Source organism: Spinacia oleracea, chromosome 2 (genome assembly GCF_020520425.1).
Source record: "Spinacia oleracea cultivar Varoflay chromosome 2, BTI_SOV_V1, whole genome shotgun sequence".
Classification (NCBI taxonomy): domain Eukaryota; kingdom Viridiplantae; phylum Streptophyta; class Magnoliopsida; order Caryophyllales; family Amaranthaceae; genus Spinacia; species Spinacia oleracea.
In genome coordinates, this window is record NC_079488.1 from 74,884,467 (window position 1) to 74,900,954 (window position 16,488).

General features: G+C 35.4%; 1 protein-coding gene across 1 annotated transcript; it reads left to right on the plus strand.

Moving 5' to 3' along the window:
- The first annotated feature begins 1,481 nt into the window (after window positions 1-1,481).
- Window positions 1,482-12,433, plus strand: LOC110777243 (DNA mismatch repair protein MSH7). Its single transcript, XM_021981848.2, has 17 exons — window positions 1,482-1,970; window positions 2,796-3,330; window positions 3,463-3,558; window positions 3,667-3,722; window positions 4,464-4,530; window positions 5,345-5,440; window positions 6,464-6,595; window positions 6,688-6,721; window positions 6,846-6,893; window positions 7,461-7,660; window positions 7,743-7,869; window positions 7,964-8,241; window positions 9,172-9,366; window positions 9,655-10,065; window positions 10,184-10,280; window positions 10,991-11,118; window positions 11,765-12,433. Exons 1-17 carry the CDS (start codon window positions 1,633-1,635, stop codon window positions 12,239-12,241), a joined length of 3,315 nt encoding a protein of 1,104 aa, XP_021837540.1. The 5' UTR covers window positions 1,482-1,632; the 3' UTR covers window positions 12,242-12,433.
- Window positions 12,434-16,488: the final 4,055 nt, after the last annotated feature.

Here is a 16,488-nt window from a genome sequence, read left to right on the forward strand (position 1 = left end):
CTACCACTTGCACTAGGTTTCACAACATGCTTCTTCGGAGGGGTTCTCCCAGCTTTCTTTGAACCACCCCCTTTCTTCGTCATCTTTAAATTCCCCATACTAACTTCTACACAAAATTAAACCAGGAATGTCAAACTACACAACTAATACCAGGACACTCAAACTACACAAACTCGATTAACATCGATTAACATTCAACTAACAACAAACAACTGACAAACAAGAAGCGGGGGTTCCCTAACACTTTCACAACAACGGAAACAACCCTTACAAGCTTGTTGCAAATACCATGCATTCAATCACATCAACATACTCCTCTTTTTATAGAACCGGCTTCCGACTACCCAAACACCAATCAAAAAACAAGATAAAAAGGCAAGATTTGCAAATACCATACACCGATACATCACAACTAGCAGACCCATCCACCACCACCACCACCACCACCTACACCTCCACCATCACAACAAGGCATGCCACCACCTTATTCTAAAAAAATCAATCAGAGTTTCATTATAAACAAAGTTATGACCAATTTCTATTTCGATGAATTGCAAATACCAATACCAAATTATTGGAAAAAAAACCTAACACTATTTCCCATTTAACCAACAAATTGAAACTACTTCAACCATTTAAACAGAATTATAAAACCAACTCAAGCAATTAATTAAATCGTATCAATTTATCATCTTTATCAGGAATGATGCAAGCACTTTATCACATTCAATTTATCATCTTTATCAGGATTAATGCACAAGCAATTCACAGCTGAAATCAACAAAAATCCATTCTCACCAAAATAGGGTAAATTAGTGCGAATTAATACAATTTATGCAAACATTTGCTCAAGTGGTGTTAAAATTTATGCAAACATTATGCAAAAATCATATCAAGCCCAAATCTATAAACAATTGACAATAATTTCAAATATATAAACAAAAACCCTAATTAATTTCAAATTAGGGTTTTACCTCGAAAATTTGGGGCTTTTTCACGTACAGAAATTCGATCAAATTCCTAGTGATTCTTGCGCGAAATTCTGTCACTAGAACTTGAATGCTTCCTCTGAGAACAAATGCACCTTGATTGAGTGATTGTTTTTAGAAATTCAATTTCGTTTTTTGGGTTTTCAGAAATCGCGCAAGGAGAGAGAGAGAAGTTGGAAGATGATTCAAGTGAGGAGTGAGTGAGGATGACAAGTTGGCCGTTACGGAGTCCACGTAGCCAAACGGAATTGCTTGCTCAGCATTTTCAAATTGTGCGCGAAAGTACCAATATGCCCCTGGCATGTATTTGCAAATACATGCATGGCTGCTATTTTGACGCCCTCCTCATAACTCTCCACCTCTTACACATTTCCCACTAACTATATTAAAAAAATACCCCACTATCAACTAACATCCATTAAATTAATAAGTCAATTCAAATGTCTTAAACAAACACTTTGTAGAATTCCATTATTTGTAGGGCTAAAAAATCCTCAAAGCGTGGCTTGGAAATGGCGCCAAAACAAACCCTTTGTAGAATTCCAGCGAACACTTCAAATGGTGTCTACTTAACTTCACTGCCCTAAACAATCCTCCATTTTCCCTCCATTTCTCCATTCTTCACTCTCTCCCTCTCCTCAACATGCAACGGCAAAGGTCAATCCTCTCCTTCTTTCAGAAACCCTCGCCAGAAAACCAAAACTCCGGCGCCGGAGACAAGCTCAACGGCACTGGAATCCGCCATAATCTCCCTTCACAGCAAAGCTTTAATGGCGCTACTAACAAACCTAACACCACTAATTCTAAACCTGCTGTTTCTACTCTCGATGAAATCCGAGGAACCGACACTCCTCCCGAGAAAGTTCCTCGTCAGGTTCTGGTTGATAATTTAACTCCCACTGATAACCGGAAATCTTCAGCTTTCACTAGTATTATGCACAAATTTGCCAAGGCCAATCCAAATGACAAATATTCTCAGCGGTTCGTTCGATTTCTCCTTAAACCTCACATTTCTAGGGTTTCTGCGTAGTTTCTTTCATTCAATTTGCTTTGCTATGACTGGTTTAATTGAAATTGATTAATTAAATGCACGAGTCTTAGTGTTGGAATTGGGAATGAAGGATGATTTGTGGATGTGCTGTTGTAAGTTTCTTTGGCATTGTAATTTAAGCATTTTTTGTGTAATTGCTTGATTTATGAGTTAAATGTTAGTATAATATTGGTGTATCTAGCTACTAGATCAGTTCATTGCTTTGATATAACTTTTTAGTTGTTTCGAAGTTAGTCCGATGTGAATGGAGGGTCTGAAAAGTTGATAGAACCTGTTGAATGGCTTCATCTCATTCAAATTGTCTGGCATCTTGTGGTTATGTTTAAGAATTAAGACATACGGAGTACGAAGTAATATTCAGTGAAGGATGGAAAGGTAAGTTTATGTGTGAATTTAATTCCAGAAGTGAACCAGGTAATTCAAAAGGAAAATTTAAAAACTGAAATGCAGAAGCCAAATGAAGGAGATATTTGAAATGTTTTTGTGAATTAATTGATGTTTAACTTTTCGTGTAATGAACGATGCCCTGGTGAATTCTATTCTATGCTGTCAGTTGTTCAAGTAAGTTATTTGTAGACAATGAGACATTGATAGTTTTAGTGGTCTGCCTTGTGATGTTGCAGACTGTATCTTTTGAGGACATTATATTAGTGGAGTTATTTATACTTTTACCTGAGTTTGTCCTTGAGTATATCTATTACCTGAGGACTTGTTGTGTATGCGCGATATGTTAACATGAGTTGTGACGCTTGCAGGAACCAAGACCATGGTGGTTCTTCGGTTGTTTGCTCAATGTTTGATATATTTAATGAATGCAAAGAAGTGCCCCAGGAATCTGGCTCTTGTAAGGTTCCTGAGAATAATTTTAATGGGGCACTAAGTCAGCACTGTTCAGTGAACAACAACAGTGATGCCATTGATCTCCACCCAGAAACACCATTGGGCCGACCTTTTGTTCCACGCCTAAAGAGAATTCAAGAGGATTGTACTAATTTTGGAGATATAAGTAATTTCAACCTGACAAATTCTAGCAAAAGAGTGAAATTTCGTGAGGAAGATTCAAAGCCAGGAAACAATATTTCTCAGGATGTTCCGGAAGTAGGTAGTAAGTTTGAGTGGCTCAATCCTTCTAGAATTAGGGATGCAAACGGAAAAAGGCCTACTGACCCTCTTTATGATAAAAGGACACTATATATACCACCTGACACCTTGAAGAAAATGTCAGCATCACAAAAACAGTACTGGAGTGTTAAATGTCAATACATGGATGTGCTGTTGTTTTTCAAAGTGGTAAGTTCCTGTTTTAAACTGGGATTTCACCAGTAGTGTGTAGGCTTCTGCTATAGTTGTATGTTTTTCAGCTGGGATTTGCAACTTTCTTGGGAAATTATTGACTAATATATTGCAAATGTGTTAATGTAGGGAAAGTTCTATGAACTTTATGAGCTAGATGCTGAAGTAGGCCATAAGGAACTGGATTGGAAATTGACAAATAGTGGTGTGGGGAAATGTAGACAGGTGTGTTTTTCTAATCTACTGTTTGCTACTTGTTTTTTCTTAGTTTAATGTGAAATATTATTCCTGACCAGCCTATTTCACATTTATGTGTCCCCTACATATGGCCAGGTTGGTATATCTGAAAATGGCATTGATGATGCGGTGCAGAAGTTGGTTGCTCGAGGGTATGGAATTCCAGGCTTCACTATGATCTTTTTCTTTCCTGTTTGTGTAGACTAATTTGTTTTCTTTCCCAACTGCTGCGAGAATATTGACCATTCTTTGTTAAAGGACTTGCAAAGAAGAGTGAATATTTACCTTGCTGATATAAGATATTGTTGCTTGCCTTTTTTCTGGTGTTTCAGCATCATTTTTTCCAAGTCATATTTATTTTTATGACTGCTATTTTTTCTTCTGGTTAGTAGCAAATTGCCTAAAGTATGTATATATGTCAAGATTTACTTGAGTTATCATATTCATTCACATTTATAGCCTCATGTTCTTCATTATCTTGAATATTGGTTCATACTCCGTATATCTGATGCTTTAGCTTATCCCAATTTTTCACAATTCACATTGGAGCAATGTATGTACTATTTGCTATCAAATCTTAATGTTAACTTGTTAAGCAGTGAGACTGATTCGACCTGCTTTCAAATGTTCGGCTTGCTCAACTCTTCATGGGGTTTACTATTGATAGTTTTGTTATCCCCCAAGACCTCACCAGTCCAAAACTTTCTACGCATAGCAAGTTTCTCGTTTGTTTGTACTTCCGTAGTTACTTTGGAGCTTGCTAGTGCGAGTCAGCCGCTTATTCACATAATCACATGCTTGTGTAAACTGTGAAATCGTTTTGTGAAATATGTCTATTACTTTCAATGCCTGTTGTAATTCCTTATCTAAAAAATTGAAATTTTCGGTTGAAGGTATAAAGTTGGACGAATAGAGCAGCTAGAGACATCTGATCAAGTAAAAGCAAGGGGTGCAAGTGCAGTAAGTCCCGTCGGCTATGTCTCAAGGTTTTAAATAGTGAAATTTATGACAGCATCTGTGTTTAGAGTTTTTCAGTTTCTTGTCCACCTTTACTAAACCAACTTTTTATTCAATTACTTCGCGAAGTAAATTGTGTCTTGGCCACCAGAATAACAGGCAGTATGGTGCTCATAGATCATATTAAGACTAGTCAAATATTATTTTAATTCTTTAACAGCACACATCCACACAGGATAATGGGCAAGCTACTCATGGCTTTGTATCGGACAAGTACTTTCTATTTTCTCCCAAGACATTAGCAGGGAAACTGGAATTTGTTAAAACTTCTAGCCCTTGTCAGTGTCATATTAGTAAAGCAGCTAATGGAGATGGGTGATCAACTTTATTATTCTGCATTCACGATTCTGTTCAATAATGTCTAGGCGTAAATAGTGTAAAAGATATTTCTATCTTTATGGACCCATCATATCTTGTTATTTTTCTTCTCTGTACTAGTTTTGGTCCTTCAAACTGGTCTTATTATAGAAAAAATGGGTATTGCAAGAGCAGAGATCAGCTTCGCTGTTTCATAACTCATAAGTATATGTGAAAAAGGAACCTTCTACGAGAAATGAAGCATGGATACCATCACAACAAAATTGTCCATGCAGAAGAAAGTTGGGTAATTGGAACACCTAAGCCCACCCGTTCAAGAGCATGTTCTTGAAATTTTACTGCCTATCTCTGCTTTACAGCACATCATTTTATGTCTCTCTTTGTTTCAGGTTGTTGTGACAGTTGTATCCTTAACTAATTATTGCCTCATGGGTTACAGATTATCCCTAGAAAGTTGGTCAGTGTGATCACACCATCAACAGCAGCTGATGATAACATTGGCCCCGATGCTGTCCATCTCTTGGCAATAAAGGAGGTTAGAACATTTGAAGTCAGCTTATTCTTCCTTTCCATGTAATCTTTTATGAAAATGGATGTTACTTTAAAAGTTTGGTTGAATGATAAGTAGAAATATCAGCAGTTTTTGTCATTGCAATTTGTAACTTTCATTCGTATCATTAATGTCAGAACATTCAAAGTCAAAAAACAGTGTTGCTTGACCACAATGCTTTGAATTTTTATTCTATTCCCAAGGTTACTACAAACCCTGCTATATTGGTATTAGATATATAATTGAGGGTTCCAAGTAGGTACATTCAGTTTGTGGCCTTCCATTTTCGAGAGGTACACATAAGTGAATCTTTGGCACAAAAAAACACAATGAGAAAGGGGCTGTTTCCAAATCAGCTGGAGTTCATAGAAGTATACAGTGACTGATTTCTATTTTACATGTGTCTTGTAGACTAATTCATATTTTTTAAACATTCCTTTATCATTCATGATCAAGTGTAAATTTTCGAACATTCAATTGATCTACCTAAACTAGCTCAGGAAAGATATATTCAATGCGTCATGGCAAATACTAGCCATCATATATTTAATACAGCGCAGCTGATTTTATAGCTTGTCCATTCCAAATTTCCAATGCGTCATAGATGTCAAGATTTAGCACAACTTACGAGAAAAGATGTGTTCATGGGGTCAGCAATAACTTCAATGACTGATTTACCTATTATCTGAAAGTGGAAAGGCAGAGTTTTCCCTTTGTTTTAAATCTTTAATACAACTGTCCTAGTTGAAATTATGACAATTATTTGTTATTATTATTGGAAGTTACTACTCCAAAAATACACGCTGAAATAAGTCCGTGGTGTTTTGTTTTTGGTAAAGCTATACTTAAAAATGAGGAACTTCGATCTAAATAAAGTCAAATATGACCTTTAGTTTGGGAATTGCTACGATTGAACATGTTAAATTCAACTTTTTATTTTAACACCAATGTATCTTCTAAACACTATCATTCTTCTAATTTGCCACTTTTGAAAAAATATATATGTAGGGATCTTGTGGGTTGGATGGTGGCACTACAGTATTCGGTTTTGCTTTTGTTGATTGTGCTGCAATGAAAGTGTGGATTGGTTCTGTCAGTGATGATGCTTCCTGTGCTGCTCTAATGGCCTTGTTGATGCAAGTATGTTCTTGGATTTCACAATTACATAGATTTTGGATGTGTGACATATGCAATCGAAGTTTGACTCTAGTACTCTAATCTTTTGGTTCTAGGTGTCACCGAAGGAAATTATTTATGAAACTCGAGGTAAACATATTTCGATTTGGTATTCATCAATATACGCATTTATGAATAATAATAAAAATATCGGTTTCCCATCCGTGAAATGTTAAGTTTTTGGGTTCCTTTTTGTCATCTCATTCTTTTGCAGATTTATCAAAAGAAGCTCAGAAAGTGCTAAAGAAGTACTCATCTACAGGTTTACAACTGTTGTCGCTTAGTAGCTTCCTTTCTGATAATTCTTTATTTCATTGCATTTCATAACTGCCTTCTCTTTCAAGTATAGACTGTTAATTTTTCTGTATTAGTTCTAATGGAGAAACGTGAATAAAGTAAGTAGACTCAGCAGATCAATTCCATGCCTGGCTAGTCATTTGAATAAATTCCGAGAACTATGTGCTGCAAACCATAACAAAGGACTCAAAATAATTGATGCATAGGCAAAGCATGTGATACGTTTTTTCTCTCTCCAATTTTATGGCCTGTAAATCTATAATGCTCACCACATGCACCTTTTCCCACTAAACATTCCCTATAAATCAAATTTAACTGTTCCCTGTCTACCATTGTGGTTAGAGTAACACCGCTAGAGAGTTGATAAAGTCTAGCCCGAGGACTGAGGGCTCACCGAGCTGGCTCGGCTCTGTTGCAGTCTTACTCTTCCCTATGGAAACAAACAAATTTTGCTTGGCTTATATTTCTAATTGCAAAAAGTTGTGTTCTGTACTTGTTTGTGCAGTATCCCTAAATTTTTAACAATTTGCAGGTTCCACGGGTGTACAAATCACACCCATGCTTCCCGTTAATGGTTTCTTAGCTGCCTCAGAAGTGAAGGATGTGATCCAGTCAAAGAAATACTTCAAAGATTCTGGCGACCTGTGGGATCATCTGCTTGATGGTGTAACAACTCATGAATTTACCTTGTGTGCTCTGGGCGGCCTCATTGATCATTTATCCAGGCTGATGGTATGCTGACCATTTATTTTCTTTGGTATAATGCAATTTACTGTCATCATCTCCTGTAATGTGTTGATGCTTCCTTTTATAGTTGGATGATGTTTTATGCTATGGAGATGTGTTGCCATACCAAGTATATAGGGGTTGCCTCAGAATGGACGGACAGACACTTATCAATCTTGAGGTTTTTCATAACAACGCTGATGGCGGCTCAGCTGGTGATTCTTGTGAACTCTTCAATACATAGATAATGATTAACAATATCATGGTGCTCCAATGTGCACTTGTAGAGTTTAATTCTTTTGTTTTCAGGTACATTATTCAAATATCTTGATAATTGTATAACTCCTTCTGGGAAGCGACTTTTGAGGAGTTGGATTTGTCACCCATTGAAGGACGTTGAGGAAATCAATAATAGACTTAATGTGGTCGAGGCCTTAATTACGCGTTCAGAAATCATGTTAATTGTGGCACAATATCTGCGCAAGATTCCAGACTTAGAAAGGTTGCTTGCCAAGGTTAAAGCTATGGTTCATTCGCAAGCTATACTCACGATGCCGCTGGTAGGAAAGAAAACATTGAAACAAAGGGTAAGGGTACTTCTGTTATGTTTTAATAGCACCATTGCGAATGAATTCTTGCATTTCGAGATTCTTGGCTTTGTTAAACTTACCTGTATTTATCTCTTCAACAACACTGTTGTTTCTGAGCTGATGTTTCTGTCAGGTAAACATAAATACCATAACATGAAGAAATAACTGAAGTTGTCATATTGAGTTTGTAGAAGGTGTCCTCAGTTCACCAAATGATGAATTTTTCCATTTCACCTTTAAGTTTAGAGTTTTTTGTGAAGCTGTAAGGGCTCCAATTCTTTTTTCCTGAAATTCGGGGTGTGTATTAAGGATCTTCGAAATTGGTGTAAGTGGCTTATTGTGGTGGAAGGATTGATCAGATAATTCGTGAAATCAAATTGATTTTGATCAATGCTTTCCAGATAGTTGAGCATTCTGTTTTCTGAAATTGGCACATCACCTTGTCAGTTTGTTAAATACTCCGTATTTCATAGTTGTATGTAATCTAGAATGTTTGACCATGGTCTTTAATTGGTTTACAAATGTATCAGTATGTAACCATAGTTTGTAGTTTTGTACTGGCATTATTATGTAGCCAGTTCTCAGCATTCTATCATTGAATGTTTAGTACCTTAAGTCTTCAGGATATAATGGGCATTCTAGGGGACTAGATATGTTAATTGAGAATAGTGAGCTTATAAATTATAGAGTAAAGAAAAGATTCTCTACAATAATTTCCCTTTTCATGGCAATTTTTAAAAATATGATTCACTAAACAAAATCTTCATTGAAACGGATTGAACCTTTTATCTGGTACACAGCCGGCTTCTGTCTTACTCAAGTGGCTGATTGGCAAAGTGTGTCATTAACTTTCTTGAAGCAGTATTATGGCTGATCAATTATTCATCATGCGTAATTTTTAAAGGCTTTATATTTGACATGATGCAGGTGAAAGTATTTGGATCGATTGTAAAAGGTTTTCGAATTGGGATGAACTTACTTATTTTGCTACACAATGACGAGCATCTCATGTCGTTGCTATCAAAAGTCCTGGACATCCCGCAGCTTAGTGAGCATAATGCCCTTAGTGAGTTTCTTAGCCAGTTTGAAGCGGCTATTGACAGTGACTTCCCCAAATATCAGGTCAGCTTCTTTCAGATTGCTGCATATGATTATTTTGAAAATTTTGCTTTAGGTGCTTGAGCCATGAAAAACAAGAATGGTCTCCAAAATGCTTGCCTGCTTTAAGTTTAGAAATATTCCAATTTTGCAATACCTATGCCATCATCATACATATAGCAGAACAAGTCACCTTGACTGCTATGCTTCCTCAGGAATTTCATAATGCATAATATATCTTGTCTATTTGCCTGAAATCAGTTCTGTTCATATATCTTTAGGGATTAATAAAAACTTTATCAAATTGTTCAGGACCATGATGCAACAGAAGCCGATGCTGAGACACTTTCTATTTTGATTGAGTTGTTTGTTGAGAAAGCTAGTCAATGGTCTCAAGTAATATTTGCCCTATGTTGCATAGATGTACTAAGATCGTTTTCTGCCATCGCAATTGATTCAAGTGGATCTATGTGCCGGCCTTCTATTCTACCACAGTCTACTTCTAATACGGTTTGCCAAAATAGCAAAGGACCTATACTGAATATTAAAGGATTGTGGCATCCATTTGCTCTAAGAGAAAATGGAGTTCCTGTCCCAAATGATATGATACTGGGAGAGGGTACAAACGGCCATCATCCCCGGACTCTGCTGTTGACTGGACCAAACATGGGGGGAAAATCAACTCTCTTGCGTGCTGCCTGTCTAGCAGTTATATTGGCACAGGTTCTTTTTTCTTCTTCTTTTGAATAGAGAAAAAGACTGCCTATATCCAATCTATTATGAGCTGTCATTTTCTGGATGGTTATACATATCTAATTTTGTTCTATGAATTTTCTTTCAGCTTGGCTGCTATGTGCCAAGTGAGATGTGTGTGCTATCAGTTGCTGACACTATTTTCACGAGGCTTGGTGCAACTGATCGGATTATGACCGGTGAAAGTAAGTTTCACAATAGCCTTTTCCACTAATTTCCTGGATTTAGAGTCCCGGGTGCAATTAGATATAAGTTGGATTGGATTCTGTTATTTAATGATCCAAATAAGTCACAAGCCATGAGCCAAAGTGCCCTTTTTTTTGGGTTGAAGCCTAAGTGCCCTAAGAAGTCGTCTCTTGTAGCTAAATTAGTTGTCTTGACCAAAATGGACTGCTAAGCAGATAATATAATACCCCCCGAAACCTAAACAATGCACCACTTCTTTCACCTGTGCTGTGGATGACATGAATATGAATTTTCCTTGTATTTTAATATAATAAGTTCTTTTGCATAAAAACAAATTTTGTTTTCCTTTTGTGATAAAGTTTTCTGTTTACCCCAAAAAATAATGGCAAGTCTTTAAGTTGCTTATTGTGATTCACTTCTGTGTAATACTGTTAGATATAAATGTATGACTATCATATACAACAGAGCTTTTGTATTTTGATTAGGCTGCATAACATCTTATACTGTTCTTTTGATGGAAGGGCATGAACTTATTTACAATTGTAGGGAAACCATGATGACCAGAAAAAGAGAAAGAATTGGAGTCAATGCTTGATTTCCTATGGATTTTTTCTCTCTTTTTTGTTAGTCATGTATGCATTATCGTTTTGGTTCACAGCACCAAGTTGCAAAATACATTGTTAGTTATTGGTTCTGAAACAATCTGCAGGTACTTTTTACATTGAGTGTGCGGAAACAGCATCAGTTCTCCAAAATGCAACACAAGATTCTCTTGTCCTTCTTGATGAGCTGGGTCGAGGAACAAGTACTTTTGATGGTTACGCCATAGCATACGCTGTGAGTAATTTGAACTTCTCATTTTCCCTCTCAATTATCATTAATTGGTCATTGAAAGAAATGTTCTGCCTTGAATTTATGCACCACGTGATGTGGTCAAGCTTCTGAATCCTCCTTCATATACGTGCTAAATTGCTAATGCTAATATCATATGAATTCATTTCATGCCAATTGGATCCTGGACTTAGTAGGCTATGGATGGTATACTAGCTATATGCTCGTTAAAGTGAAGGCTCGTTAATTTGCACTTTTTCCTGTTGTTTATGGAACTAGAATTTGCTGTTAACATTGCTAATTGTTATTCAACAAATGCATGTCTGAGATTGGAATGTATTGCAGTTTATAACACACTGGCACCCACATTGATGAATGCACACATCACCAACAAAATTATTAACAGTATTCGGATATCATTCGGTATCAACTGGATTGATTTGGTCCTTTTTATGGTAAAATTGATATATGTAGTCATGTAGCGGAAATCCAGAATAGTCTTCCATTGAAGAAAACAATAGTTGTGTCGTGTTTGATCAATGTATTCTCCTGTTTGCTTATTAACATTGTTTGGCAGTAATCAGTCTATTCTGATAACAAGAATTTAAAATAGTTAGTTAATAAAAGTTAATCTTTCTGGTAATCTCTGCAGGTATTTCGCCATCTGATTGAGAAGGTGAACTGCCGTTTACTGTTTGCCACTCATTACCACCCGCTAACAAAAGAATTCGCATCTCATCCTCATGTTTCGCTACAACATATGTCCTGTGCTATGAAGCCAAGATCTCCCTCAGGAAAGGACTTTGATTTGGTATTTCTGTATCGCCTAGCAGCCGGTGCTTGTCCTTCAAGCTACGGCTTACAAGTGGCTCTTATGGCTGGAATACCCAAGCAAGTAGTTGACGCTGCTTCAACTGCTGGCGAGGCAATGAAAGAAATGATAGGGAAGAACTTCAAGTCAAGCGAGCAAAGATCAGAGTTCTCAACCATCCATGAACAATGGCTAAAGACCATACTTTCTCTTCCATGTAGCGAAGTGAGTATTTCTGATGAAGATAAATATGACACCCTATTTTGTGTATGGCATGAGCTAAAGAACTCGTATAAGAACTCTATGGAACCTGTATAGAACAATGCATTATGATTTACGAGTAAGCTAACATCTGATACCATCTGGTAATTGCCTATCTTGTGCCAGCTGAAATTTTTGTCTATAAACTCAAGTGGTAATTTAGTTTGATGTAAGATATAGAGCATTCTATATACTCTGCTGAAAAGGCTATTAATGTATAGTTGGCTGCGGCTTGTTCTATTTCTCCTATCTGTGCTTGTATATTAGATTATTAGCTTTCTTTTTCTCTAATTGACTTTATAGTTTTTTTTTTGTTTTTTTTTAAAAAATTATATTTTTAATATGGGTTTTCTAGTGGTTAATTTAGAGCATTTATTTCTAAAAGAATAAAAAATTTGACAATTTTCAAAAAAAAAAAAATACAAACTAGGGTAAATTTTTTAGAATTGTATATGTCTAATTTCCTCCTAACTACTACCTTCTAGCTAGTATATCAAGTAGAAATACAATTGTGAGGTTTATGTAATGTAAAACCGCTAATTGTCTTAAGTAACAAATGTAAAGGATTATCTTAACAATATTTTGAAAAAAAAAAATATATCTTGGCATTAGAAAAGTAGAATCACAAGATTTTTCATTGGGAAGAACAATATATACACAAGATATCAATTTCTTATCACCACAAGAAGGCAATTATTTTAGAGGCATGAACCCTTTTTCTTATCACCACAAGAAAGCAATTATTTTAGACTCATGAACCCCTTTTATTTTTATTTTTTATCATCATATGTTCGAGAAAAATGGAAAGAATGCTAAACATATGCATTTTTTAGTATTTCATAATTTATCGAAGTTCCTATTCTGCACTATCACCACAAGAAGGTAATTATTTTACACAAATTCTTATTTACATGGGTGTACGATAAATATTGTACACCAAAGCTAAAGTTAACGTAAAATGTTTAAAAGTTACTCTTATATATGTAAAAGTTATCTATTTTTTGTGATCAATTTTTCAATTTAATAAAAAATATTTCTTCAAAATTACTAATAATGTATAAAATTAATCATTTAACCCTTTAAAATGTTTATCTATCAACTTTTATTTAATAATATAAAGTTAGAGATAACTGAGTAAAAGTTAGAGAAAACTGGGTAAACACCTTATGTATGCAAGACCTTTTGATTATTTTAGAGTCATGAACCTTTTTATTTTTATTTTTAATCATCATATGTTCGAGAAAAAATGGAAAGAATGCTAAACATATGCATTTTTTAGTGTTCCATAATTTATCTCGGCGAAGTTCCTATCCTGCATGATTAATAAATTGAGGTGACATTTACAAAATATTACGGGCCAACGTTATTCTCTCTAAGTGGAAACTTTTCTTCTGGAAACTCTTGGTCGGGGTTATTGATGTTAAGTCTAACTTAACCTCTTGGGGGATCCTTATTGATAACACTTAGTGTATGTGCGGTGGGTTAGAAGAGGATAGCCAACATCTATTTCGGTTATGTCCGTTAGCATAACAAGTTTGGAGGAGTGGTTTGCTTGGCATCCACTCAAATTTTCATGAGAATATCTCTTTCCAAGATTGTATTCTCTACTATATCCGGCTGTTTATTAGCCATGATGGAAAGAAGGGTCAGCGTTTACCATACTTTATAGCCACCTTATGGAGTATTAGGATTACGAGAAATCATGTTGTTTTTCGTAATCAAAGTGGTAATTTGAGTACAGTCTTTTCTCATATCCAAATTGCAGTTCAAGAATTTCAAATCCTTTTAGGGCCCGTTTGGAAACCAGGATTTCATTTGAAATCCTGGATTTGGCCCAATTACATTATTTGGGAGAGTATGGAATTTGTAATTGGATTTGGGCTAAATCCCAAACTTTTAAAAAATAAGGCTTAGGTTAGGAATTTGAAATCCAAAGTAAAATGATGTAATTTGAAATCCTGTTTTTCCTTTCCCCTGCTCACAACCGTCTTCATCCTCTTCCTCTCTTCACTTTCTCTCTCCTTAGCTCTTCCATTGATGAACGTAACAACCCAAAACTCAATCGACTCTCTCAACTTCCATCAATTTTCTCTCCTCCACCACCCCCTATCTCCACCACCACCCTTTCGTAGCCTCGTTGTTGTCGTCGTCTTCACCGTCTTGCAGTCTCATGTCGACGCCAAATATTTTAGTTTAAAAAGTTGGATAATTTGAAGAGAAGTTGTTATCGGTGATTGTACAGCCGCCGGGAGATGAAAACGCCGCCGAGAATGTCAATGGAGGTGGAAGCGGATGAGGTCAATTTCAACCCCATTTTTTACTAAGACGTATAAACTTGTCGAAGATCCTTCCATTGACGACGAAGCTTCATGGAATGATGATGGATCTAGCTTCGTTGTTTAGAATCCTACGGTTTGTCAATTTTAAAACAACTATTATTAGGGTTAGGGTTTAGTTTTCCCAAATTAAGAACTTTGTTAACAAGCTGATTTGATTTTGTATAGGCTATTATTGATTAATTGTATAATTTCATGACTAAGATTTACTTAATTGTTGTTCAATCAAGATATTTGTATACGATTTTAAGAGTCTATTGAACATTCTACCACCACTATTTACCTTTGATTATTCATCTGATTTAATTTATGTGTAATGTTATATTGTTGTAATTTGTTTTCATAATCAGTTTGATATAATTTCTTGGATTATTTTGATGTAATATTCTTTTTCAAAATAAGATAATTAGTTTACTTAATTGCCAAAAGTTTAAAATTCTGGATTTCAAATTCCCATATTTCCCAAATACAAAATTTGGAATTGAATTCCACGCAAACTGAAATACATTATTTGAAATGAATTTTATGTTTCCAAACGCAACCTTATTGGATAAGGAATCCACAGATTCCCATGGTCTAGGGCTAAATCCAAGTTACCCATCTGGAATTCTGAGAGTTAACATCGGTAGGACGGGAGAAGGTCAAACTGATTTCTGTTTACAAATTGATGGTGCTTGGAAAAAAGAAAGCCAAAGAGCTGGTATGGGTTGGGTTCTCTCTTCTACTTCGGTCAAGGGGTTTGTACATCTGGTGATGCTGCAGTGGCATGGCTATGTCAGCGTCTCATATTGATGCTCTTGCCTGTCTCCACGGGAGGAAATGGGCTATCTCCAGATCAATAGCTTCCATTACTACTTTCACGGACTCTACAAACCTAGTTACTAACTTGCAGATAAGAGGTCTCTCGGATATTACTCACACTTGGATTCTTTCCAGAATTCTTCGTCAAGGTAAATCATTTCTCAGGTGCATAGTCTACAAGGTCGACAGATCTCAAGTTTACCAGGCGCATATGCGTGCAAAATCTACAGTGGACAATGGTGTTATTTCCACTCTTCACCCGCTCGAGCCTGACTAGATGTTATATCATTTTATTATTTAAGTTATGTTTTTTTTCCTGCTTTTCGTTCTGTATTTCACCCGATGTCAAAATAAAAATAAAAATCCGAGGCACTAAATTATACTACCTTTGTTTTTGTAAGTTTTGTAATATACTTAATACATGGTGCCAAAAATATATACTTCTTCATTGTATATAAGGACTTTGAACTGGATAGGTTTTTTTATACTTCCTCCGTCTCTTTTTGTTTTTTACGTTTTCCTTTTTGTGTGTCTCAAAATGTTATTTACATTTCCTTTTATATCATCACATAAATGTTTAATATTCTATTAAAATTTGTGTCAAATGATTATATTAACCAATTAAATTCATTTGGTTATTTAATTTCTCACAACTTTCTATTAGGACATTAAATTTTTTTCTCATATTCCCAAAATCAGAATTTTGATAAAAGTGAAACATTATAAATAAACGTAATTTTCCTTGTTTAAATAAAAAAAATTAGAGCAATCTCAATGCAATTAATTAGTCATTAATAAACTTGCAAAATACCAAACGTAAAAAACAAAAAGAGACGGAGGGTGTAAATAATATCATAGAAATAGAATTAAAAAAAAATAAATGTGTGGCTAATGACTACTTGCCTAAGAGAATTTCAAGGGAAGAATCCTTGATTTAGATTATAATCACAAAGCCAAGATTATTAAATAAAGATTAATGTGAAAACAAAACAACCACTTGTTCAGCAAATAATGCGCCCATTTTTCTCTTGTCATCCAATCAACTCCCTCAGATTTTTCCAATCACAAACTCATGGAAACAAAAACAAAGGAGCAAAAAACTAAAAGAAAAAGGAAAAAAAAAAAATTGAAGGTAAAAAGTAATGTGACAATTTCTTGAAAAAAATC

Coding starts and splice junctions, on each gene's coding strand:
- LOC110777243 (XM_021981848.2), top strand. CDS start 1,633: ATGCAACGGCAAAGGTCAATCCTCTCCTTCTTTCAGAAACCCTCGCCA. Junction 1,971..2,795: donor AATGACAAATATTCTCAGCG/GTTCGTTCGATT, acceptor TGACGCTTGCAG/GAACCAAGACCATGGTGGTT. Junction 6,722..6,845: donor AATTATTTATGAAACTCGAG/GTAAACATATTT, acceptor ATTCTTTTGCAG/ATTTATCAAAAGAAGCTCAG.